Raw genomic sequence first — 27007 nt, 5'->3', positions numbered from 1 at the left:
TTTTTTTTTTCTAACTTATCTTTAAAGGAACTGGCTTATTTGTCCTTTAGAATTTTCCACATTTTATATTTTGCCTATGGCATTGTACCTGATGTCATTATTGTTTTTTTCTGTTCCTATATTTCCTCTTAATTGGACTTAGATCTAGAGGCTTGATCAGATTCATTCAATTTTTTTGGCAAGAATACATCATGGGTGGCTGTGGGTACATCACTAGAAGTTAAATATTTCTTGCTATTTCCCTTTCTAATGCCAGCAGCCATTGACTGTGATTGTCTAGATCCATTATTTCATTAGTGGCTACAAATTGGTGATAATTCTGTTACTCTTTTGGTACTAGAAAACTTTAAAAAAAACTTTCCCTCATCAATTATTTTCTTAGGCTGGAAAAACTACAGAGTACAGTCTGTTTATATAATAAAGGCTCTGTTCTTTTCTTTCTTATCACTTTTCAAAATAATTAGTTTAGTCCTTAGAATCCTCCAAGGGTGACCAATGAAGTATTTTGTTTTGTCGTATCACTATAAAGCAATACATTGTTTCAATTCATAATTGACATGTTTTAATCTCTATAGTTACTGTTTTTATTGATGGCATATACATCCTGAACTTTAGCAGAAAATACTAAGTTCAGTTTTCAAACTGTTTTTTTCAATTTTATACTCCCAGGAACAGTATGATTTTTGAAGCATACTTGGTATTTTCATACTTTATATATTTTGCAAATATTATTGGAGCATAAGGGTATATTATTGTGGTGTCACTGCTGTTTCTTCATTTTTAAAAATTTAGGACATTAAGTACTGATGTTGTACTATAGAAGAGTATAACTTAGCTCTCTTGTATTTACCCAGTATGTTTACTACTTTTGCCTTAATTCTCAGTATAATTATAATTTAGGTTTCAATCTAAAATTATGGTGATGATGATGATTATTATTATTGAATTTTAGAGATGGGATCTTGCTCTGTTGCCCAGGCTGGAGTCCAGTGGCACCATCGTAGCTCACTGTAACCCCAAATTCATGGCTCAAGAGATCTGCCTGTCTCGGTCTCCCAAGTAGCTAGGACTACAAGCATGTTCCACCATGCCTAGCTAATTTTTAACATTTTTTTGTAGAAATGGGGTCTCTCACTGTGTTGCCCAGACTGGTCTTGAACTCCACAAGTGAGACCATGTGGTATTTGGTTTTCTGTGTCTGAGTTAGTTTACTTAGGACAGTGGTCTCTGGCTCCATTCATGTTACTGCAGAGGACATGATTTCATTCTTTTTTATGGCTGTGCAAAAGGAGTTTGTGCAAGCAATCCTGCCTCAGACCCCCAAAGCTTTGGGATTACAGGCATGAGCCCTTGTACCTGCCTGTATATTCGTTATTTGATATGACTTTAATTATTACACATAATTTAGTTCATCTTGTATATTATGTTTATTTTGCCTTTCTTCCACCTCTCTTTGTTTTTCATGGAGTCAGTAATTGCCTTTTGTTTATTCATTAGTTTCCTATGTATATAAATTACTAGTTTTTCTAATAGATCTATAATATTCCCCTCAGTATTGCCAAACATCAAATAATCTGTAAATTTTCCTTCTCTCTCTCTTTTTTTTAACCTTAGAGACACCTTAGAGCCTTTCCTCCTGCCTCAGTCTGGTTTCACTGTGCTCATGGCTTGTTGCAGAGCTCTTGCCTTGAGTTGTCTTTCATTGTTCTTGGAATTCTTTTTGCTTCTCCTTTGTACTGAATTCTGTTTCACCCTTTCTCAAGAAAAAGAAATACTTACCTAATTGTTCAGATTTTAGTGTGTAGAGTTGCTGTGGTTAAAAGTTCTTAGGAAAAAAGTATGACTGATGTTCTCTTCTGTCTCATCCATGGTGGGAAGTGGGGTGGATGGCCTGATAAGGTAAAGGGAATGGATAAATGATTGAATGCTAGCCATGTTGTTAGCAGGACCAGAGGCCCAGCTATCTTTCTTTCTTCCTTTCTGCCAAGGTACTTCCAGTTTGGGGCTGAAGCACCAGCTGTAATCCAGAGAAACCCCACAGTAAGCAATGAGACCAAATGCTCTCCCTTGCTGTAAGTCTCTTATTTTCTCTGGATCTATTTCTCCTGTGTCTCAATGACAATCTTGAGATCATAATTGCAGCATCTTAGACTCAGGCTTGGATGTGATGGGAGAAGGGCTTGAGGTGGGGGCAGTATTGGAAGAAAGCAAACATGGTTTTGTTCTGAGACTAGTACAAGTAGTTTAGGAAAAATGAATGTTTGTGTAATGCAGATTTTTCTGCATTAACATATGAGGCCGTATGCATAGCTAACAGTAAATATTACTGTGCCTTGATTTTTCCATGCCCCTTTTGTATTAGTGCCCCTAAGAGAAAACTTGTGGAGAGGGCTAGCTATGATTTGGGAAAGAACTCTTGAATTCTGTGGTCCCTTGGTCAAAGTACAATTTTAGTTTATATTTTATCATTTTATTTTAGATTTGGGGGGTACATGTGGTTGTTACATGGGTATATTGCATACTGGTGGGATTTGGGCTTTAGTGTACCCAATATCCAAATAGTGAACATGGTACCCAGAGGGTTATTCTTCAACCCTTGCTCCCCCCAGCATCTGTTGTTCCATCTTTATGACCATGGGTACCATAAGTGAGAACATGCCGTATTTGGTTTTCTGTTTCTGAGTTAGTTCACTTAGGACAGTGGTCTCTACCTCCATTCTTGTTGGTGCAAAGGACATGGACATGATTTCATTCTTCTTTATGGCTGCACAAAGTACCATTTTTTTCTTTTTTGGGACGGAGTCTTACAGGCTGGAGTGCAGTGGCCGATCTTGGATCACTGCAACCTCCATCTCCCGGGTTCAAGTGATTCTTCTGCATCAGCCTCCCGAGGTAGTTGGGTGCACATACATCACCATGCCTGGTTGATTTTTGTATTTTTATTTATTATTATTATTTTTTTAAAGACAGGGTTTCACCATGTTGGTCAGGCTGGTCTTGAACTCCTGACCTCAGGTGATCTGCCCACCTTGGCCTCCAAAGTGCTTGGATTACAGGCGTGAGTCACCGTGCCTGGCCGTATTTTTTTTTTTTTTTTTTTTTTTTTTTTTTTTTTTTTTTTTTTTTTTTTTTTTTTGAGACTGAGTCTCACTGTGTCGCCCAGGCTGGAGTGCAGTCACATGATCTCAGCTCACTGCAACCTCTGCTTCCTGGGTTCAAGCAATTCTCCTACCTCAGCTTCCCAAGTAGTTGGGACTATAGGTGCCCACCACCACACATGGCTGATTTTTGTATTTTTAGTAGAGATGGGATTTCACTATGTTGGCCAGGCTGGTCTTGAACTCCTGACCTCATGATCCGCCTGCCTCGGCTTCCCAAAGTGCTGGGATTACAGGCATGAGCCACCGTGCCCAGCCAATTTTTGTATTTTTAGTAGAGACAGGGTTTCACCATGTTGACCATTCTTGTCTGGAACTCTTGACCTCAAGCGATCCACCTGCCTTGGCTGCCCAAAGTGCTGGGATTACAGGCGGGAGCCACTACGCTTGGCCTAAAGTACCATTTTAATAGTCCTGCAAATCAATTTTTCTGACACTTGATCTAATTGGTTATATTGTCTCAAAGATTACAAGATACTGTTAAAATTACCTTCTTGTTTGTTATATCCTTTTTAGAACAGAGAGGATTTACTAGTAACCAATTAAACAATCAGAAGTTTCCTGTGTAGAAAATTTGAAGTTCTCTAAGTGGTCTGGAACAAGTGTCCCACAGACAGAACAAAAAGTAATCTTTGCATTGCATAGCTGTTATTTACAAACATGGAATAGATGACTGAGCAATGCTGAAATTAATTTTGCTTTGTTGCTATTTTAAGAATAAACCAGGCTCAACAATAAAAAAGACACTTGCCTCCAAAATTCATTTGTTGAAGCCCTAACCCCCATTGTGACTATATTTGAAGAGAGGGCCTTTAAGGGGGTTATTAAAGTTAAATGAGGTCATAAGGGTGGGACCCTAATCCAGTATGACTGATGTCTTTATAAGGAGAGAGAGATATCAGGGATGTGCACACCTCAAAATAAATGCCTGTTGTTTAAGCCACCCCTCTGTGGTATTTTGTTATGGCAGCCTTAGCTGACTAATGCCGATACATAACTCACTTAAAAAATGAACAAAAATTTGCATTTAAAAATGTAAGAATAGCTAGGCATGGTGGTTCATGCCTGCAATCCCAGCGCTTTGGGAGGCCGAGGTGGGCAGACTGCTTGAGCCTAGGAGTTTGAGACCAGCCATGGCTAACATGGCAAAACCTTGTCTCTCCTAAAAATACAAAATATAGCCGGGCATGGTAGTGCACGCCTGTAATTCCAGCTAGTCTGGAGGCTGAGGAACGAGAATTTCTTGAACCTAGGAGGTGGAGGTTGCAGTGAGCTGAAATCGTGCCACTGCACTCCAGTCTGGGTGACACAGCAAGACTCTGTTTAAAAAAAAAAAAAAATTAAGAATCGTAGTTTTAAACATTGCAAAATTTAAAATATGCTAATTTTTAGTAATAATTATTTGAGTCCTTTATATATCACAAGCTAAACATAACATTCTCGCCTCCACCATCCATACAAACTGGAGGCTTTGAGTAAAGTGTCATTCTTTACTAAGTGCATTCAAGGCTTTGTACTTTTCTTGCAACATCTCTTTAAAATTATTTCACAATAAATTTAAAAGATAAGCATGATGGCTCATGCCTGTAATCCCAGCACTTTGGGTGGGTGAGGAGGGTGGATCACCTGAAGTTGGGAGCTCGAGACTTACCCTGACCAACATGGAAAAACCCCATTTCTACTAAAAACACAAAATTAGCCAGACGTGGTGGCACATATCTGTAATCCTAGCTACTTGGGAGGCTGAGGCAGGAAAATCGCTTGAACCGGGGAGGCGAAGGTTGTGATGAGCTGAGATTGCGCCATTGCACTCTAGCCTGGGCAACAAGAGCAAAACTCTGTTTCAAAATAAATAAATACAAAAGGATATAGATGGTGACCTGAAACAACAACAACAAAAACCCCCACAAGTCTTCCCAAATTGATGATGTACAACTCAGATTGAATGTATATATTTATTATAATCACCAAAATAATTTCACTTGGTACAACTGCTTCTTAAAACCATATCAATATCAGGCTCAGAATTTAATTACAACAAGCAATTCACAAAGAACACTTTGAGCAAGAAAACATGCTTAATATTTCTTTGAGAAAGATCTTTCATATATGTGTACAGCATCACTGGGAGTTACACAACACTGTTACAAGGTGACCATTAAGTGCCCTGATTATGCACTTCTGACATACATGAAAGGCTAATGTAACCACATTTGGGAATCCTTTTACATCTCAAAATAAAGCTCTTTATGATGCAACTTGCCATCCTTTTAAATTTTAAAGGATATTCTTGGTCATTCCGTAGGAAAATAAAACTACACACACTTTGAGAGAAACAAGATGCTTAGATTTAAAACATTTATTTTAGACACTTCAATTATGGGTTATTCATTAAAGACTTTAAAAAATGTATGTTATGTTTAAGAAAGTACCAATTAGTGAGGGGAAAAGCAGAAAATATTTGTCAGCATGTTAGATTCTCCAGAAATCACAATTTTCTGGACAAATACATGTAATATCACTAAACAATTTTCACTATGTATTTTATACATAGCCTGGAAAGAATAATATTTTGGACTGTAATTTTCACATCTTAAATACTATTTTTTCTTTATCTCTTTGATAATACTAAACTGTCTTAAAAATTTGTATCTATTTTATAGATAACAATCTAACTATGAATTTTCAACTTTGACTCAAACTTGTTCATGAAAATAACATCTGCAACTTCAGCTGGTTATACTGGAAGGAGAGGGATTGTGATAACTTTATTATACCTTGTATTAACAATAAACCTTCTCACAGAGAAGAAAATACTTTAAATACCTTAAATCATATTTACAACAATAAAAATTCACATTTCATGCTTTAGTGAGTCACTTAAATCATCCATAGGGCAGTCCTCATAGTTTATTGGAATAGAGCCTTTCTAATATCTGGGCCTCTGCTGTGTGCCAAATATGAAGCTCTGGATGCTATGAAAGCAGCCAAACTTCTGCCATCCTCCTATCCAGCAGAAAAACTGAGGATCGATCTTCCCAGGCATCAAGTTGTGACCACAGTTCCCTGTCATACTGGGGTAGCAACTGATGTGTTGTGGGCCTCAGGACCCATGTGAATCAACTTGATTGTTTGAAAAGTGCCCAAAAGCCAGGATATTCTCTAATGTGAGTTGTAGGATGAAGATAGCCCTTCTGAGCACAGCTAAATGTGACATGTATGTGTCTATTGCACAGGATTTTATAAGGGTCCAGAAACAGTACTGTATTTCTTTCCTTACCTATTATATACATTTTTCTGATAAGTTCAGTGTTTCACTGGGAAATGTGACTTGCAGGGAGCTCTCCTTAGGGACAGGCCCAGCCCTGCTGCTCCCACCAACCTTATCCACCAGTAAGACACTCTCTGAGTCCTGACCCTGTGAAGAGTCTGAGGTCTCTGATATTCGCAAAGTCCTCAGTGAGGTGGTATCTTCCTGGGCCAGGCCCATGCCGGGCACACCTGGAAGCAAATTCCTGCCTCCAAGGCCATTTTCACTGAGGTCTGGCAGTGAGAGGTCTGGCAGGAGGGTCTGAGATGTGCTGCTGATCTCCTTCAGCTCCCGGGAGAGGAAGGAGCGAGAGTGGCCTGACATGGCAGAAGATGTCCTTCGACTGTCTGAGCAGTGCTGTCCGGAGCGCTCTCTGCGGGACCCGCCAATGCGGCAGAAGAGGCATTTGATCTTCTCTATTGCTTTACTGAGCACTGTCTTTCTCAGGAGTATATATATCCAGGGGTCCAGGATGGGGTTCACAGAAGCAATTCGGATGGCCTGCAAATCTGGATTTTTACTGACTTCTCGCTCCAAACTTGGCTGATATAACTGGTTGATGAACACTCGCACCTGCATAAGTGAGATTCCCCACATTTAGATTTCATCATTAATCAATTGGGAAAAACATATAAATGCTTTGTCTACCTTAGCAATATTAGGAAGCTGCCTTCCTTTCTGGTAATAAATTCCAGGAAAAGAGAAGGCTACATTATAAGCCTCAGAAAACCCAGTCACAGACTGGGCATGGTGGCTCATGCCTGTAATCCTAGCTCTTTGGGAGGCTGAGGCAGGTGGATCACTTGAGGTCAGGAGTTCGAGACAAGGATGGGCAACATGGTGAAGCCCCATGTCTACTAAAAATACAAAAATTAGCCAGGCACGGCGGCTCATGCCTATAATCCCAGCATTTTGGGAGGCCAAGGCGGGAGGATCACTTGAGGTCAGGAGTTCGAGACCATCCTGTCCAACATGGTGAAACCCCATCTTTATTAAAAATACAAAAATTAGGCCGGGCGCGGTGGCTCACGCCTGTAATCCCAGCACTTTGGGAGGCCGAGGCGGGTGGATCACGAGGTCAAGAGATCGAGACCATCCTGGTCAACATAGTGAAACCCCGTCTCTACTAAAAATACAAAAAATCAGCTGGGCATGGTGGTGCATGCCTGTAATCCCAGCTACTCAGGAGGCTGAGGCAGGAGAATTGCCTGAACCCAGGAGGCGGAGGTTGCAGTGAGCCGAGATCGCGCCATTGCACTCCAGCCTGGGCAACAAGAGCGAAACTCAGTCTCAAAAAACAAAAAACAAACAAACAAAAAACCCAAAAATTAGCCAGGTGTGGTGGCATGCGCCTGTAATCCCAGATACTCATGAAGCTAAGGCAGGAGAATCGTTTGAACCAGGAGGGACAGGTTGCAGTGAGCTGAGATGGTGCCACTGCGTTCCAGCCAGGGAGACAGAGCAAGAATCTGTCTCAAAAAGAAAGAAAAACCAGCCACTGCAAAAATGCAATTACATGTTCTGAGTTAGTATAGCTTTAATATTTTTGTAACTATCTTATGATTATCTTCCCTAGAGCAAAGGCAGTATACAAAAATGCAATGTGAGTGCAGGTAACATATGTATAAAGTGTTCTTGAGAAGCATTTTATTGACTTCATTTCTGTGAGTGCTTTTCAGTTTTTGTAATTCTAATGAAGTAACTTCTCTCCAAAGCTACTGATTTCTCTTATCCCAGGCATTTTACATAATTTAAAGGGAACTCACTTTATAAGTCAATTAACCATCTAATCATCAGAACAAGGCTAAGACTCTTTTAGTTTAATCTAGAAAGAATATGGTGAAAACTTTTACACCAACAGCAGGATCTCCTGTCATTCAGAATGACTAGAGAATAGTTTTTATTTTCTCTATGACTCTTTTCCCCAGTTATAATAATCACAATGGATGAGTGGGAATTTGCCAAATTTAGAAGGAAGGACATAACATTTTAAATAGAGGTAGCTCCATGTGTAAAGTCATGGAAGAATGAAATGATAAGTCAACATTTGGGAACTTCAAATGATTCAGTGAATGGAGCATGAATTTGTGTAAGCTTAAACTATCATTTTATTCCTTAGAGGAAAATGCGTTTGTTAAATGTACATGTATATATTTTCTTGAGACAGGGTCTTGCTCTGTTGCCCACGCTGGAGTGCATTGCTCACTGCAGCCTTGAACTACCAGGCTCCAGCAATCCTCCTGCCATAGCATCCTGAGTAGCTGGGACTACAGGTGTGTGCCACCATGCCTGGCTAATTGTTATTTTTGTAGAGATGAGGTCTCTTTATGTTGCCTAGGCTGATCTTGAACTCTTGAGCTCAAGCAATCTGCCCGCCATAGCCTCCCAAAGTGCTAAGATTACAGGAGTCAGCCACTATGCTCAGCGTCAACTTTACTCTTAAAGTATTATTATTTTTTTGGCTAGATATTACTTCTAATTCCACTAGGATAATTTATATAAAAATCTCATCTGTAATTCAAATAGAAATAGTAATTCATATAGAAATAGTAGTATAGAAATAAAGATAATTGCCATCTATCTTTAGTGATTATTTAGTAATTACTTCTTGCCTTTAGTAATTATTTTAGGAAGAAATAGAAATGCAGTTCTACCTCATCGATCCAGCATTGTCCAGGAATGAGTTTAATATAAGCTTAATTTTGCAGATTAATGAAAATGTATTTCTTCGAATATTTTAAACTTCCTTCTTTCGTTCAAATTGTTGAAAATCTTTCTGAAATATTCCAAGCCAAATACTGTTACATCTAGTAAGTGCCAAAGGAAAGCATGCAAGAGAAGAGGTTGAGTCTCACAGTCAAGGAAGATACATAAAAACCATTAAAAGGAACAAGAAAAACTCACTAAAGCATAGCTGGAGCCATTTAAGTAGGGGCAAATATCTCTAACAAGACTTGAGGACACTGCTGCCTTACTATATACAGAGTAACAATGAATGACTCATGGTGTATGATTCACTTAGAATAGGGATAGTTTAGTTGAGGCTGATGTCAGTTCACAATGGAAAAGGTGATTCATTGACCATTTGCATGCGTTCATTTGGCACTTACTAGATGTAACAATATTTGGGTTGGAATATTTCAGAAAGATTTTCAACAATTTGAATAAAAGAAGGAAGTTTAAAATATTCCAAAAAATACATTTCATTAATCTGCAAAATTACACATAAACTTATTCCTGGTCGATGCTGGATCAGTGCGGTAGAACTGCATTTCTATTTCTTCTTTAACCAGAATTTAGATCTTAATTAGCTGCAGGTCTGTGATCCTCTATCACAAGATTTTTGTTCATTTGTTACTGTTTTGTTGTTATTCACTTGTTTTGTTATGAGAACTTAAACTCATTCAAAATCTGACCTAAACTTATTTTGGCAGCTAAAACTGAACTGAACAGACTGTGAAGCCATTTAGTTCAATTTATTCCACTTAGAGTAATATTCCTATGTTCTGGTCCAAAGGTACTACTCCAGTTCTGAAGGGAGTGTTACATATTCTGCAGTATATTATTGATTACTTTTCTAAAAGTCAAGAAATTCTGAATTCTGAAACTCATCTTCCCCTAAATATTTTGGATAAGGAATCTTGGAGAATAAAATAGTCAAATGCCTGTAACCAAGATGAAGTTAATATCTTGATATTTGGAATACAGCTAAATCAAGAATGAAACTAGAATGAACAGCATTATGTGATATCATCTCTTAAAATATTTTTAGAAACTATGCTGGGATAAATGATAATATTAAGGCAAAGCATACTTGATTTAAAAAATATCTTTACAAAAACTAGTAAAACAAAGCATCTTGCTTTCTTCCTTCCATAAGCTCTCAGGTCTTCAGCTATGCCTGGAAACTCAGCAGTTCCCTCAACTTTACAGGCCTTTTCTCAGGTGAGGTGTTTGTTTCTGAGACCCAGAGGTTTTGAGGACTTTATGATGTCCCCAGCCCTGTTGGTGGCAGAGTCTGATCTGGACCTTCACGTTGCATTTGCTGACCTACCAATCTGGGTTTCTGTTTAATGATTATTTCCTGACAATGGAATTATTGGTAAAAAACATGAGGTCTATATTTCACTCACATCACACACTATGTTCCCAAGGGTAGAAGAAACGATGGAAAATCCTTTAGTATCAAGTCCTGTGCGTTGTCTCTGGAAAAGACCAACAGCCGGGTTTATGCGAACTTGAGCCTTCATGCCACCAGGTGGCAGTGTTGCTCCACTTGAGAGTTTCTAGTAATCAATACCTCCCTAACCAACACTGTGTAAAAGCTATCTCCGAGATTCACAGAACAGAATTTTGGTTAAGTCTGACCTTGACGTTTCTGAGATTTTTAACACTGGAAATGTTTTATTGCTGGTTGCTTCTCCTACTATTACCTCAAAGGAAACATGGCTACTACTGAAAGGAAGAAAATTTTTGAACAGTTAAAATGGAATGGAATTTATAGCTATTTAAAGAAGTACAAGTTAGCATTTTATTTTAAAATTTCTGTGGCCTTTTAGAAAAGTCGGAATGTGGTAAAACAATCAATAATAAGTTTTCATAATCAAAGGTGATGAGAAGCAAGGAAAGAATAATTTCTGTGCCTCATCTCATCCACAGCAGCAATGGATTTTTGACTAGTATAAAAGGGAATGAAAGGAGGCTATATTAAAAGTATGCTCTATTTTAGAGTTCCATGGGGGAGGAAAAGCTTATAATTAATACAAGCCACTGAACCTGGTCATTCAATGTCTTTTCAATAAAGGGGAGTTCACAAGGTAGCAAAAGTATGAGTTTAAAAAGCAAAAGTCCGAATTCAGGAAAAAACATCCTGAAAAGTTGGTCAAATTGAAAAGAATCAATATGAGTTTTACTTTGCAACATATCTCAATGGAAACTTACTTCAAGTAGGAAAGAAAAAAGATAAAATGAACAAAAACTCCACGCATTTTGCAATGTTTGAAAACATATTAGCAACCTCTGCTTCACTTTAAATAGGCTGCTTGATTTACTGTTTCCAAGAAGGCAGGGAGAACCCCCATTGAGATGGGAATGTCTGGAGTAGTGCTTCGATGTCATGTGAGGAGGTGAAAGCACTTTTCTGAATTCTTGTCCAACAGGCCCTATATGTTACATGAATAAACAAGTTCAGGCAGTTTTCAGTGTTAGAAGAATATGTTGCTGATAAGACAGAACCTCTGAGTCAGAATGGAAAAAAAAAAAACACTTAACATACTAATGCCAGGAGTGATGGCTGACTTCTGAAATCCCAGCACTTTGACAGGCCGAGGCGGGCAGGTCACGTGAGGTCAGAAGTTTGAGACCAGCCTGACCAAAATGGAGAAAACCCGTCTCTACTAAAAATACAAAATTAGCTGGGCATGGTGGTGCATGCCTGTAATCCCAGCTATGTGGGAGGCTAAGGGCGGGAGAATCACTTGAACCTGGGAGGCAGAGGTTATGGGTGAGCTAAGATCGTGCCATTGCACCCTAGTCTGGACAACAAGAGAGAAACTCCATCTCAAAAAAAAAAAAAAAAAAGAAAAAGAAAAATAAATAAAACAACTCATTGACTACAAACCAACACATCTCCTTTCTTCCAAGTTTAAGTCTTTTTTTAAATTGCTGCTGACGTGTACATGTGGTATGTTGTTAATATTGGCATATCATAGTATTCTAATCTGTCTATTTTATTTTATTTTAGACAAGGTCTCACTCTGTCACCCAGGCTGGAGTGCTGTGGTACAAACATGGCTCACTGCAGCCTCAACCTCCTGGGCTCAAGTGATCCTCCAGCCTCAACCTCCCAAGTAGCTGGGACCACAGGCACATGTCATCACTCCAAGCTAATTTTTAAAATTATGTTATTCATGCTTTTTTAGGATGATTAGAGATTAGGATTCAGGAGCAGCGGAACATAGCTTGGAGAAAATACAGTAAGTTCAGAAGAAGATGTGGTAACAAGAAAGCTGTAAGGAGGCTATATGCTGTAGAGATAAATGCCTGAGCTTCGGAATCAAACAAGCCTCTGCTCAAATCCTGGCTCTGCTCCAAGAGCAGAGTTTGACATATGTACGAATTATTAAAGTGCTTAGTACAGTGCCGAGCATATAACAGATTCGTTGACTCTCATTACTTTTTTTAACCCATATGCGGAAGCTTGCCTGGTGTGGAATATAACAATAATTTGAAAACTGTAGCTTAGAGGTAGCTTTGAGATATGGTTAATAATATGCTATCAAAAACTTGTACTTCCTACTTAATAATCTGTTTGCAGGGAATGTTGAAGAAAGAATGCTGAACTCTTGATTAGACAGATTTATAAATTGACTGTCAAAACAGAAGTGCTTTCCAATAAGTGACAAGATCTGTAGCTGGATTTGAGTGTGTGCTACTTGTTCTCTTCCAAGCACATAAAAGGAATTATCTGTGTGTGCTCAGTTATCCTGTTGCCTTGTGAAGAGTCCAAAATTGACACAGCTGTTACTAGAAGTTCTTATCACTTTCTTTTTTCAAGTAAAGAATAATGGAAAGAGTTTTTGACTGCCTGGTGGTATAGGAGAGCTTGGTTCTTGCTCCTTCTAGGCCATTAACTGGCCATTTGTAGAAGGCAAGTTAAATCTCTACAGGCTTTACAGGTCAACTTCTATACTGAATGTTTCTGAAGTTTGTTTTTTTTTTTAGCTCTCCCTTTGAATATTCTAATAGACTACAAAAATCACTTCAGTGCTGAGAAAAAAAAATCTTGTTAGGAGATATTCAATACAAACAAATTAACAGGTCAGCAAAACATGGTGAAATGAGCATTAGACTAGGACTCACTTATAGCAACCCTGTAAGTTGCAGAATAATATAAATCCTTCATTTGCAGCTGGGGAAACTGAGGTGTAGAAGAGAGAGTGAAAATACTGGTCAGTCCTACTTTCTCCTTAGAGCTTTTCAAGATACAAATGAAATGCCAGATGTGGAAATAACTTACTTTTATGTTACTCAATAGTCTTCACTTTACTACTACTGGGTCTGCAATTTCATGCTATGATTTAAAACCTTCTTCTAGGCATCACAGTTTTTTAAACTTAGCTAAATTTATTTGAACGAATCCAGTCTTTTGTAGATTCTGTTGTAGTCATACCCACATTTATGGCATTTCTCTTGTATGGAAAGATGTGCTTTGTACTCATCTGACATCCTGTCAGTTGTTTTATGACTCCGCTTCCAGTTTGCCTACAGTAAACAAAACTATATCTATTGACAAAGTTTTCATCTGTCCTTATAAACTTGTGCTGATCAAAAATGCTGGTGAAAGCTTTATAGAGACAACTAGTTTATAGTAAGGAACCAAATAAACACTCACAGGAAGTACTTTCCTAAGGACCTAAGTTTTACCTCACCAAGGCAGAATATTAATCAAATTAGCCATTCTGCTCCTAGCTAAGATGAATATTTGTTACTTCAGAGCAAAAAAATAAAAGAAACAAGTAAGCAATAAATAACAGTCTTGGTTTGCCTGTGCATGGGGGAAAATGCCCTTCCAAACCCTATAATGTAGCTGTTTAGCCCTGAGGCAAAATTTGATTATAATCATCATCTTAATATTCATTAGTAACTGCAAAATTAGGCACTAGTAATTCATCTAGCTACAGCATTTAACACCAGGACCTTAGGAGGCTGTCTTGGTTGCATATTGCTAAAGGATGCAATCCTTTTTGTTTATCAGAAGTGTAGATTCTCACTTCTCCAGCCTCTCCTATATTAAAAGAAAACCAAAAACCCTGAGACTGGTTATAAATAGAATGGACAAAATGACAAGAACCACCTACCCACTAAATCTTGTCATGTGGTGTTCCTTGTAGATCATACTTACACCTCCTCTGTTCATTGATTATGACCCAGGGCAAAGAATTTGGCAGGTTCAGCACAGTTCCTTATATCCACAACTAGTATCTCAACCTTTCTCAAATTTCCATTCCAACCTTAGCTCTATTTATGAAACATGTATATTTTGGATAGCAAATTAAAATTCATTTTGTATACTAAACTCAATGCCACCCCCCCTTTAAGATCCACTGTAGCTCTTTCTTCCCTGGTGTCCAAGAGGCAAAACCTTGGCTGCTTTTCAGTGGCTGCGTGTTTTCCTTATGTATTGTGTCAAGCTTTCTGAAATTCCAAGTAAACTATATTTGCTTTAGCCTTTCCAAAGCATTTTAAATGATTCCAACTCTTTGATTTTCCTTAAATGGGATTAGGAAGCATTTGATTTGATAAAATTAGGTGCTTCATTAGTTTCTTTGGAACTGAAGATAGGCTCAACTGCTTTCAGTGTCAGAGAGTTCTGAAGCTTTAATCTTAATTTGTAATATGAATATGAAAACATGAAAAAAGGAAGTTGTAAAAGTAAGCCAAGGAAGACTGTATTTGCAGAAGGGCTTTTGATTATTTCAGTAATTGCCGAGTTGTTGGGGGGTGGTAGTATAATGACCCCATCACTTATCACTGATTTATAATAAAACTGATTCTGAAATTAGATTTTAGTAGCCAAAACTAAAGGCTACAAACTCATGCTACTGTTACTTGTAGGATTCCTTATTTCTCACAAAGCTATATAAATGCTTGACTAATAGTATACTTCTTAATTGAGCTAGTTTCAATTTTAAGGTTAAGATTACTTAAAATATTACTACATGTTACTGACATTATACAGTTGGATAGTATTTCTTGTTAGTTAAAATGTGGTTAATCTGCAAACCACAAATATAGCTCCTATAATTTCTTGCCTGTAGGTCCTCAAATAATTGAAGGCTTTGTGATAAGGGCCCTGAATCTTAAGGCCAGGTCTACCACTTCAGCCCATGGGTTGAATTAAGCCTTGTATGCCTCTCTAGATGTTGGAAGAAAATAATTCATCCGTGGCTGTGCCGAAATCCATAGCTTCGCATGCTTACTTCCAACTAAAACACATTCATAAAGTATGTGCATGTTGCTAACCTTCTAATTCGTCAGTCCCTTTCAGTGGATGTTCTGAAAATAACAAGCATTCACTTTGTCATTTACTGTTCTGTAAAACATAAGGCAGAGGCCAAGGAACAGGGGCAGACTTGTTTCTTCCAAAATCTCACTTTACTCTGTGTTGCCATTACAGACAGTAAAATATATTTATGTGGCTCAAGTGTGATTTAACTGTGTAAATTATACCGGGTCCTGGAATGGCTTAAAGGCTCTTATGGCCAATTATATTTACTTCTGTTTATATGAATTGGCAAGAAGCTACTGTATTCTGGCTCTTATATCAGAGATATAATATTTTTACATCAAAGGTCCCTGGACAGTATTAATAAGGAAAAGGAAGGAATAATAGCCCATTACATTTTATTTTCTCTTGNAGCATCCTGAGTAGCTGGGACTACAGGTGTGTGCCACCATGCCTGGCTAATTGTTATTTTTGTAGAGATGAGGTCTCTTTATGTTGCCTAGGCTGATCTTGAACTCTTGAGCTCAAGCAATCTGCCCGCCATAGCCTCCCAAAGTGCTAAGATTACAGGAGTCAGCCACTATGCTCAGCGTCAACTTTACTCTTAAAGTATTATTATTTTTTTGGCTAGATATTACTTCTAATTCCACTAGGATAATTTATATAAAAATCTCATCTGTAATTCAAATAGAAATAGTAATTCATATAGAAATAGTAGTATAGAAATAAAGATAATTGCCATCTATCTTTAGTGATTATTTAGTAATTACTTCTTGCCTTTAGTAATTATTTTAGGAAGAAATAGAAATGCAGTTCTACCTCATCGATCCAGCATTGTCCAGGAATGAGTTTAATATAAGCTTAATTTTGCAGATTAATGAAAATGTATTTCTTCGAATATTTTAAACTTCCTTCTTTCGTTCAAATTGTTGAAAATCTTTCTGAAATATTCCAAGCCAAATACTGTTACATCTAGTAAGTGCCAAAGGAAAGCATGCAAGAGAAGAGGTTGAGTCTCACAGTCAAGGAAGATACATAAAAACCATTAAAAGGAACAAGAAAAACTCACTAAAGCATAGCTGGAGCCATTTAAGTAGGGGCAAATATCTCTAACAAGACTTGAGGACACTGCTGCCTTACTATATACAGAGTAACAATGAATGACTCATGGTGTATGATTCACTTAGAATAGGGATAGTTTAGTTGAGGCTGATGTCAGTTCACAATGGAAAAGGTGATTCATTGACCATTTGCATGCGTTCATTTGGCACTTACTAGATGTAACAATATTTGGGTTGGAATATTTCAGAAAGATTTTCAACAATTTGAATAAAAGAAGGAAGTTTAAAATATTCCAAAAAATACATTTCATTAATCTGCAAAATTACACATAAACTTATTCCTGGTCGATGCTGGATCAGTGCGGTAGAACTGCATTTCTATTTCTTCTTTAACCAGAATTTAGATCTTAATTAGCTGCAGGTCTGTGATCCTCTATCACAAGATTTTTGTTCATTTGTTACTGTTTTGTTGTTATTCACTTGTTTTGTTATGAGAACTTAAACTCATTCAAAATCTGACCTAAACTTATTTTGGCAGCTAAAACTGAACTGAACAGACTGTGAAGCCATTTAGTTCAATTTATTCCACTTAGAGTAATATTCCTATGTTCTGGTCCAAAGGTACTACTCCAGTTCTGAAGGGAGTGTTACATATTCTGCAGTATATTATTGATTACTTTTCTAAAAGTCAAGAAATTCTGAATTCTGAAACTCATCTTCCCCTAAATATTTTGGATAAGGAATCTTGGAGAATAAAATAGTCAAATGCCTGTAACCAAGATGAAGTTAATATCTTGATATTTGGAATACAGCTAAATCAAGAATGAAACTAGAATGAACAGCATTATGTGATATCATCTCTTAAAATATTTTTAGAAACTATGCTGGGATAAATGATAATATTAAGGCAAAGCATACTTGATTTAAAAAATATCTTTACAAAAACTAGTAAAACAAAGCATCTTGCTTTCTTCCTTCCATAAGCTCTCAGGTCTTCAGCTATGCCTGGAAACTCAGCAGTTCCCTCAACTTTACAGGCCTTTTCTCAGGTGAGGTGTTTGTTTCTGAGACCCAGAGGTTTTGAGGACTTTATGATGTCCCCAGCCCTGTTGGTGGCAGAGTCTGATCTGGACCTTCACGTTGCATTTGCTGACCTACCAATCTGGGTTTCTGTTTAATGATTATTTCCTGACAATGGAATTATTGGTAAAAAACATGAGGTCTATATTTCACTCACATCACACACTATGTTCCCAAGGGTAGAAGAAACGATGGAAAATCCTTTAGTATCAAGTCCTGTGCGTTGTCTCTGGAAAAGACCAACAGCCGGGTTTATGCGAACTTGAGCCTTCATGCCACCAGGTGGCAGTGTTGCTCCACTTGAGAGTTTCTAGTAATCAATACCTCCCTAACCAACACTGTGTAAAAGCTATCTCCGAGATTCACAGAACAGAATTTTGGTTAAGTCTGACCTTGACGTTTCTGAGATTTTTAACACTGGAAATGTTTTATTGCTGGTTGCTTCTCCTACTATTACCTCAAAGGAAACATGGCTACTACTGAAAGGAAGAAAATTTTTGAACAGTTAAAATGGAATGGAATTTATAGCTATTTAAAGAAGTACAAGTTAGCATTTTATTTTAAAATTTCTGTGGCCTTTTAGAAAAGTCGGAATGTGGTAAAACAATCAATAATAAGTTTTCATAATCAAAGGTGATGAGAAGCAAGGAAAGAATAATTTCTGTGCCTCATCTCATCCACAGCAGCAATGGATTTTTGACTAGTATAAAAGGGAATGAAAGGAGGCTATATTAAAAGTATGCTCTATTTTAGAGTTCCATGGGGGAGGAAAAGCTTATAATTAATACAAGCCACTGAACCTGGTCATTCAATGTCTTTTCAATAAAGGGGAGTTCACAAGGTAGCAAAAGTATGAGTTTAAAAAGCAAAAGTCCGAATTCAGGAAAAAACATCCTGAAAAGTTGGTCAAATTGAAAAGAATCAATATGAGTTTTACTTTGCAACATATCTCAATGGAAACTTACTTCAAGTAGGAAAGAAAAAAGATAAAATGAACAAAAACTCCACGCATTTTGCAATGTTTGAAAACATATTAGCAACCTCTGCTTCACTTTAAATAGGCTGCTTGATTTACTGTTTCCAAGAAGGCAGGGAGAACCCCCATTGAGATGGGAATGTCTGGAGTAGTGCTTCGATGTCATGTGAGGAGGTGAAAGCACTTTTCTGAATTCTTGTCCAACAGGCCCTATATGTTACATGAATAAACAAGTTCAGGCAGTTTTCAGTGTTAGAAGAATATGTTGCTGATAAGACAGAACCTCTGAGTCAGAATGGAAAAAAAAAAAACACTTAACATACTAATGCCAGGAGTGATGGCTGACTTCTGAAATCCCAGCACTTTGACAGGCCGAGGCGGGCAGGTCACGTGAGGTCAGAAGTTTGAGACCAGCCTGACCAAAATGGAGAAAACCCGTCTCTACTAAAAATACAAAATTAGCTGGGCATGGTGGTGCATGCCTGTAATCCCAGCTATGTGGGAGGCTAAGGGCGGGAGAATCACTTGAACCTGGGAGGCAGAGGTTATGGGTGAGCTAAGATCGTGCCATTGCACCCTAGTCTGGACAACAAGAGAGAAACTCCATCTCAAAAAAAAAAAAAAAAAAGAAAAAGAAAAATAAATAAAACAACTCATTGACTACAAACCAACACATCTCCTTTCTTCCAAGTTTAAGTCTTTTTTTAAATTGCTGCTGACGTGTACATGTGGTATGTTGTTAATATTGGCATATCATAGTATTCTAATCTGTCTATTTTATTTTATTTTAGACAAGGTCTCACTCTGTCACCCAGGCTGGAGTGCTGTGGTACAAACATGGCTCACTGCAGCCTCAACCTCCTGGGCTCAAGTGATCCTCCAGCCTCAACCTCCCAAGTAGCTGGGACCACAGGCACATGTCATCACTCCAAGCTAATTTTTAAAATTATGTTATTCATGCTTTTTTAGGATGATTAGAGATTAGGATTCAGGAGCAGCGGAACATAGCTTGGAGAAAATACAGTAAGTTCAGAAGAAGATGTGGTAACAAGAAAGCTGTAAGGAGGCTATATGCTGTAGAGATAAATGCCTGAGCTTCGGAATCAAACAAGCCTCTGCTCAAATCCTGGCTCTGCTCCAAGAGCAGAGTTTGACATATGTACGAATTATTAAAGTGCTTAGTACAGTGCCGAGCATATAACAGATTCGTTGACTCTCATTACTTTTTTTAACCCATATGCGGAAGCTTGCCTGGTGTGGAATATAACAATAATTTGAAAACTGTAGCTTAGAGGTAGCTTTGAGATATGGTTAATAATATGCTATCAAAAACTTGTACTTCCTACTTAATAATCTGTTTGCAGGGAATGTTGAAGAAAGAATGCTGAACTCTTGATTAGACAGATTTATAAATTGACTGTCAAAACAGAAGTGCTTTCCAATAAGTGACAAGATCTGTAGCTGGATTTGAGTGTGTGCTACTTGTTCTCTTCCAAGCACATAAAAGGAATTATCTGTGTGTGCTCAGTTATCCTGTTGCCTTGTGAAGAGTCCAAAATTGACACAGCTGTTACTAGAAGTTCTTATCACTTTCTTTTTTCAAGTAAAGAATAATGGAAAGAGTTTTTGACTGCCTGGTGGTATAGGAGAGCTTGGTTCTTGCTCCTTCTAGGCCATTAACTGGCCATTTGTAGAAGGCAAGTTAAATCTCTACAGGCTTTACAGGTCAACTTCTATACTGAATGTTTCTGAAGTTTGTTTTTTTTTTTAGCTCTCCCTTTGAATATTCTAATAGACTACAAAAATCACTTCAGTGCTGAGAAAAAAAAATCTTGTTAGGAGATATTCAATACAAACAAATTAACAGGTCAGCAAAACATGGTGAAATGAGCATTAGACTAGGACTCACTTATAGCAACCCTGTAAGTTGCAGAATAATATAAATCCTTCATTTGCAGCTGGGGAAACTGAGGTGTAGAAGAGAGAGTGAAAATACTGGTCAGTCCTACTTTCTCCTTAGAGCTTTTCAAGATACAAATGAAATGCCAGATGTGGAAATAACTTACTTTTATGTTACTCAATAGTCTTCACTTTACTACTACTGGGTCTGCAATTTCATGCTATGATTTAAAACCTTCTTCTAGGCATCACAGTTTTTTAAACTTAGCTAAATTTATTTGAACGAATCCAGTCTTTTGTAGATTCTGTTGTAGTCATACCCACATTTATGGCATTTCTCTTGTATGGAAAGATGTGCTTTGTACTCATCTGACATCCTGTCAGTTGTTTTATGACTCCGCTTCCAGTTTGCCTACAGTAAACAAAACTATATCTATTGACAAAGTTTTCATCTGTCCTTATAAACTTGTGCTGATCAAAAATGCTGGTGAAAGCTTTATAGAGACAACTAGTTTATAGTAAGGAACCAAATAAACACTCACAGGAAGTACTTTCCTAAGGACCTAAGTTTTACCTCACCAAGGCAGAATATTAATCAAATTAGCCATTCTGCTCCTAGCTAAGATGAATATTTGTTACTTCAGAGCAAAAAAATAAAAGAAACAAGTAAGCAATAAATAACAGTCTTGGTTTGCCTGTGCATGGGGGAAAATGCCCTTCCAAACCCTATAATGTAGCTGTTTAGCCCTGAGGCAAAATTTGATTATAATCATCATCTTAATATTCATTAGTAACTGCAAAATTAGGCACTAGTAATTCATCTAGCTACAGCATTTAACACCAGGACCTTAGGAGGCTGTCTTGGTTGCATATTGCTAAAGGATGCAATCCTTTTTGTTTATCAGAAGTGTAGATTCTCACTTCTCCAGCCTCTCCTATATTAAAAGAAAACCAAAAACCCTGAGACTGGTTATAAATAGAATGGACAAAATGACAAGAACCACCTACCCACTAAATCTTGTCATGTGGTGTTCCTTGTAGATCATACTTACACCTCCTCTGTTCATTGATTATGACCCAGGGCAAAGAATTTGGCAGGTTCAGCACAGTTCCTTATATCCACAACTAGTATCTCAACCTTTCTCAAATTTCCATTCCAACCTTAGCTCTATTTATGAAACATGTATATTTTGGATAGCAAATTAAAATTCATTTTGTATACTAAACTCAATGCCACCCCCCCTTTAAGATCCACTGTAGCTCTTTCTTCCCTGGTGTCCAAGAGGCAAAACCTTGGCTGCTTTTCAGTGGCTGCGTGTTTTCCTTATGTATTGTGTCAAGCTTTCTGAAATTCCAAGTAAACTATATTTGCTTTAGCCTTTCCAAAGCATTTTAAATGATTCCAACTCTTTGATTTTCCTTAAATGGGATTAGGAAGCATTTGATTTGATAAAATTAGGTGCTTCATTAGTTTCTTTGGAACTGAAGATAGGCTCAACTGCTTTCAGTGTCAGAGAGTTCTGAAGCTTTAATCTTAATTTGTAATATGAATATGAAAACATGAAAAAAGGAAGTTGTAAAAGTAAGCCAAGGAAGACTGTATTTGCAGAAGGGCTTTTGATTATTTCAGTAATTGCCGAGTTGTTGGGGGGTGGTAGTATAATGACCCCATCACTTATCACTGATTTATAATAAAACTGATTCTGAAATTAGATTTTAGTAGCCAAAACTAAAGGCTACAAACTCATGCTACTGTTACTTGTAGGATTCCTTATTTCTCACAAAGCTATATAAATGCTTGACTAATAGTATACTTCTTAATTGAGCTAGTTTCAATTTTAAGGTTAAGATTACTTAAAATATTACTACATGTTACTGACATTATACAGTTGGATAGTATTTCTTGTTAGTTAAAATGTGGTTAATCTGCAAACCACAAATATAGCTCCTATAATTTCTTGCCTGTAGGTCCTCAAATAATTGAAGGCTTTGTGATAAGGGCCCTGAATCTTAAGGCCAGGTCTACCACTTCAGCCCATGGGTTGAATTAAGCCTTGTATGCCTCTCTAGATGTTGGAAGAAAATAATTCATCCGTGGCTGTGCCGAAATCCATAGCTTCGCATGCTTACTTCCAACTAAAACACATTCATAAAGTATGTGCATGTTGCTAACCTTCTAATTCGTCAGTCCCTTTCAGTGGATGTTCTGAAAATAACAAGCATTCACTTTGTCATTTACTGTTCTGTAAAACATAAGGCAGAGGCCAAGGAACAGGGGCAGACTTGTTTCTTCCAAAATCTCACTTTACTCTGTGTTGCCATTACAGACAGTAAAATATATTTATGTGGCTCAAGTGTGATTTAACTGTGTAAATTATACCGGGTCCTGGAATGGCTTAAAGGCTCTTATGGCCAATTATATTTACTTCTGTTTATATGAATTGGCAAGTTCCTTCCATTTACAGTCACTTTTATCAGAGATATAATATTTTTACATCAAAGGTCCCTGGACAGTATTAATAAGGAAAAGGAAGGAATAATAGCCCATTACATTTTATTTTCTCTTGTTCCCAATAACCCTAAGAAAGAGCAGTTATCTCTTTTTGAGTTGGTAGTTTAGAATTTCCAGGAATGCAGTGTTTTGGGAGATGGAAGAACTCATAACTAGTTGCTTTCAAGAGAAATTCTAGATAAAGTATTAAATTCTTCTGCTCATCTGCTTCTGGTACATTCATTTTAATGGCAGGCAAAGTAGAGAACGAGGTAGGATTTGAGCCTTTCTATTTATCATATTTTAAAAGTTAATCCAAAGGTAATTCTTAGAAGATGTTCTAAAAATGAAGTGTGCCAATACTCCAACCCACGCTTTACAAAGGCCAAAATGAGAAATGCCCTAGGAGGAAGACGTGATGTAATGACACATGAGCTGGGTCTGGCCTCAGACAGCTCAAGGTCCATTACAAGCTGTGGAGCTGTGGCTTGAAGAAACAAGACAACTATCTCTAAACCTCGGTTTCTCTAAAATGATACTGTACCTTGCATAGCTGTAGAGAATTCAAATTCCATACCCAATGTATATCAGCCTGTCCATAATTAGTCTCCCTGAGAAACCTTGCTTTCCTGGCCTAGACAGAATGAAAGAAACTGAGTCTGGATCCTACCCTGTGTATGAATTACAATTTGTGTGCTCTAAGCTGCCTTCCCAGGGCACACCAAGGTAAAGAGCAGGGAACCTAGCTTGACTGTGTATGTTCTGCTGGATTATTTTAAGCACATCATTCACTCCCTTGGTAAAGTGAGGGGATTTACACTAAAACACCTCTGATATCTCTTCTAGTTTCAAAATTCTACATAATCCACGGCAGGGGATGGGGGGATCCAAAAAACCTTGCATAAATCAAAACACCAAAAACCCCACTTTCCTTGGAAAGTTCCTTTACAAGGAACAGATCATCATCCCCGATGTTTCAGGTTCTACAGTTCACAGTTTACAGTATGGCGGAGTGGGCTAAGTCACACTACAGCGGGCTCCACTCCACGTCTAACAGAGGGGGTGAGGGCATTCCTGGAAGACGCAGCCAGTGTCAGGCAGCAAGGGTTAAGGGCTGTCCCGGTGGAGAAATGAACCCAGGGTTTCGGGAACATAAACTGGGGGGTGTAGGGGCAAAGCGTCTGCTACATCTTATTAGGGTTAGGACTTCAAAGAGGGTTGGGCCTGCTCTGACAAACTGAGTGTGGGAATCCCAGCCGCGACTTGAAGGAGACACATTCACTGCCACGGAAGGACTCAGAGGGAAAGCGCGGGTGTGTGGGGGCGGGGGAGGCGGAGGAGGGAGGTGGATGCGAGAAAAGGGCCGAGTGGGGCCCCAGGTCACTCACCACGAGCGGGATGGAGCAGATGAGCACCACCACGGAAGTGGCGATGAGTAAGATGACCATCTGGATCTCTGCGCCCGCGATGCGGCGGAAGCTCCGGCGGCGGCGAAAGTCGCTGAGGCGCGGCAAGACTGGAGAGGCGGCGGGGTGGCCCCGGCAGGCAACCGAGGTCACGGCGGCCGCGGCCCCGTGGTGCTGCTCGGTGCCCAGCGAGGTGCGGCGCATGAACTGGCGGTGCATGCGGAGCAGCGCCCCGCAGACCAGTACGTTGCAGAGGACGGTGGCGAGAATGAGGAAGGAGCTGAAGCCCGCGTACATGTAGGAGTAGGCGGCGTGCGCCGTTACATTGGTGGTCCAGTCGATGAAGCACCAGGTGTCTGGGTACTGCAGCCGCGAGCTACCGAGGCCCATGTTGGGCAGCGCGCAGAAGAGCACGTTGGACACATAGACTGCAAAGAGCGTGAGGCCCGCCAACCGCTTGTCCACGTAGTGACTGTAGAAATACGCGTGATTGATGGCCAGGTAGCGCTCGACACTCATGGCGCAGATGATGCTGAGGCCGGACAGGCTGAAGAAGAGCAGAATGAAGGTGCTGTACTCGCACAGCGGCCGGCCGCCGGGCCACTGGCCCTTCATGTACGTGGCGATGGTCACCGGGCTCACCAGCAAAGTGCCCAACAGGTCGGTGACAGCCAGACCACATACCAGCGTGTAGAAGGTCGTCTCCTTCTGCTCCTTGCGCGACTTGCACAGCACTACGATGGCCACCAGGTTGCCCACCACCCCGAAGATGAACATCACCGCCGGGATGGTCACTGGGCTGTTCAGCCGGTCGGGGCTCAACGAGGCTGACGCATTGACCCCAGGAGTGGACATGATAGTGGCTGGCGATGCGCAGCTTTGGAGGGCAAGGCTGGGTCTGGGGATGGTAGAAGAAAGACAAAGCTACCGTGAGCGGAAATTACCATTTGCAAGGTGTTCGGCCCGCGCCCAAGAAACCGTACACTGTTAAGACAACTCGATCCTACTTTCGGGATTGTAGCCACTTACCAACTGCGGTCACCAAAATCTCCAGGCTCCCGATACGTCCTGCCAGCAGCACACTCTTTCGGACATTAATATTTATAAACTGATCTTCCCATTCCTCTTCCTCCCCCCAACCCAACTCACTCCACAGCCGAGATGAATAAGACCCATCTCAAGGGAAAAGTAGCTTGCTAGTGTTATTCCCGACAGATTCTGAGTCAATAAAATGCTCACTGAAAACAAGTTACAGAAAACAATCTGGAGAGCGCGCTCTTCCCTTCTTGACTGTCTTCGGCGAGCGCCGCATCTCCGCGTTCTTTACCCGTTGACCCCAACGCCATCTCACCTGTAGCGGCAGCAGCGGTGGCAGCCTCTCGAGCCCCCAGGGTCAGCACTCAGATGTCCTGGACCCGCCTCCAACCTGCCTTCACCTCGTCCCCTTCAGTCTGGAAATTGCCAAACCTTTGGCTTCTCAGAACCGGTCTCAGTGGCTGCCGACTTTTGGATACTGAGGTCCCAGCTGCCAGCTTAAAAAAACTTGGGAAACAAGAAGGGCAGCGGGATGGGTCGGTGAAGAATGGTGCTGGATTTCTTGTTCGATATTTATTTTTTCCTTCAAAGAAGAGTCCCAGCTTTGCAGTGTCCGCCGGTCTAGTCCGCCGGAGGACAGCGTTCAGGTGTGAGGCCGCGCGCGCAGGTGGTGCGGAATCTTGGTCCCCAGCTCTGGCCGCCCTCCGCCCCAGCCACGGGCAGCACGGGCGGCTACCGGAGTTGGCGGCTGCCGCTGAGGCCGCTCTTGGCTACCTGGGGGCGGCTCGGGGTGCACTCTGCCCGAGGCTGTGGCCTGGGGCTGTTCATCTTCCTCTCGGGGTGCCGGACTTGGAGCTCCGCTCTCGGCTTTCCACCTTCTGTACAAACTTTTCTCCTCCTCCAAGTTTCCCTGGCAGAGGCGGAGACAAACCGCGCGCGGCCCGGGCGCCCATTGGCTGAATTGGAAGGAGGCGGAGCGCGTCCTCCCGGGGCACCGCTGGGGTGCGCGGCGAGGGGCGGTGTCCGGGCTGGGGCGGGGCTGGGGCGGGGCTGGGCTGCGGAGGGGGCGGGCGGCTGCCTTGGTTTTCCCGCCTTAGGAGGTGCGGAGTGGGAGCCCTGAGGAGACCCTGGGAAGCCCCGGTGCTTTCCCCGGCGCCAGCAGCCGCTCCTGAACTCGGCTTCCAGTGGGGCCACCACTGAAACCAGCGACCCTTTCCCCCTCGCAACCTGCCGCTCCAAGTGGGCTATTTCTTAAACCTCCTGCCCGCGGGCCTCAACATCTAGGTCCTGGAAGAGAGGGCAAGTGCTTTTGGATTCTACCTAGGATTGGTCAAGAAAGCAGAAGAAATAGAGTGTCCGTGTGCGCTAGCGCTTGCGCCGCCAGGTTAGACTTGGGTGCGCGCAGCGGACGTGGTGGGTGGACGGGTGGGTGGGTACCGGACTTGGGCGGGGAAATAACAAAAAAATCCATCCTGTCACCGTAAAAGGAGTTGGAGTCAGTTGGCAGTGCCCGGGCTGCGGGCTGCGCTTGGTAGGGCACCCCAGGCGGAAAAGAGAGAGAGGAAAAGAGAGAGAGAGAAGAAG

At 40.2% G+C, this 27007-nt stretch overlaps 1 protein-coding gene across 1 annotated transcript; it reads right to left on the bottom strand.

Moving 5' to 3' along the window:
* Positions 1–5097: 5097 nt before the first annotated feature.
* On the bottom strand, positions 5098–26793 carry PTGER4 (prostaglandin E receptor 4). The gene is made up of 3 exons (XM_017533120.2): positions 25740–26793; positions 24371–25286; positions 5098–7041 (listed from the first exon to the last, which is right to left on the bottom strand). Exons 2-3 carry the CDS (start codon positions 25241–25243, stop codon positions 6442–6444), a joined length of 1473 nt encoding a protein of 490 aa, XP_017388609.1. The 5' UTR covers positions 25244–25286; positions 25740–26793; the 3' UTR covers positions 5098–6441.
* Between the last annotated feature and the right edge of the window lie 214 nt (positions 26794–27007).

This window comes from Cebus imitator, unplaced genomic scaffold (assembly GCF_001604975.1).
Source record: "Cebus imitator isolate Cc_AM_T3 unplaced genomic scaffold, Cebus_imitator-1.0 Scaffold80, whole genome shotgun sequence".
Classification (NCBI taxonomy): domain Eukaryota; kingdom Metazoa; phylum Chordata; class Mammalia; order Primates; family Cebidae; genus Cebus; species Cebus imitator.
This window is presented reverse-complemented; position numbering and strand designations above follow the sequence as displayed.

Excerpts from the sequence above, each read along its gene's own strand:
- PTGER4 (XM_017533120.2), bottom strand. The coding sequence starts at position 25,243 with ATGTCCACTCCTGGGGTCAATGCGTCAGCCTCGTTGAGCCCCGACCGG. Across the intron at positions 7,042-24,370 it reads TCTGCTCCATCCCGCTCGTG|GTGCGAGTGTTCATCAACCA; the intron begins GTGAGTGACCTG and ends TCACTTATGCAG.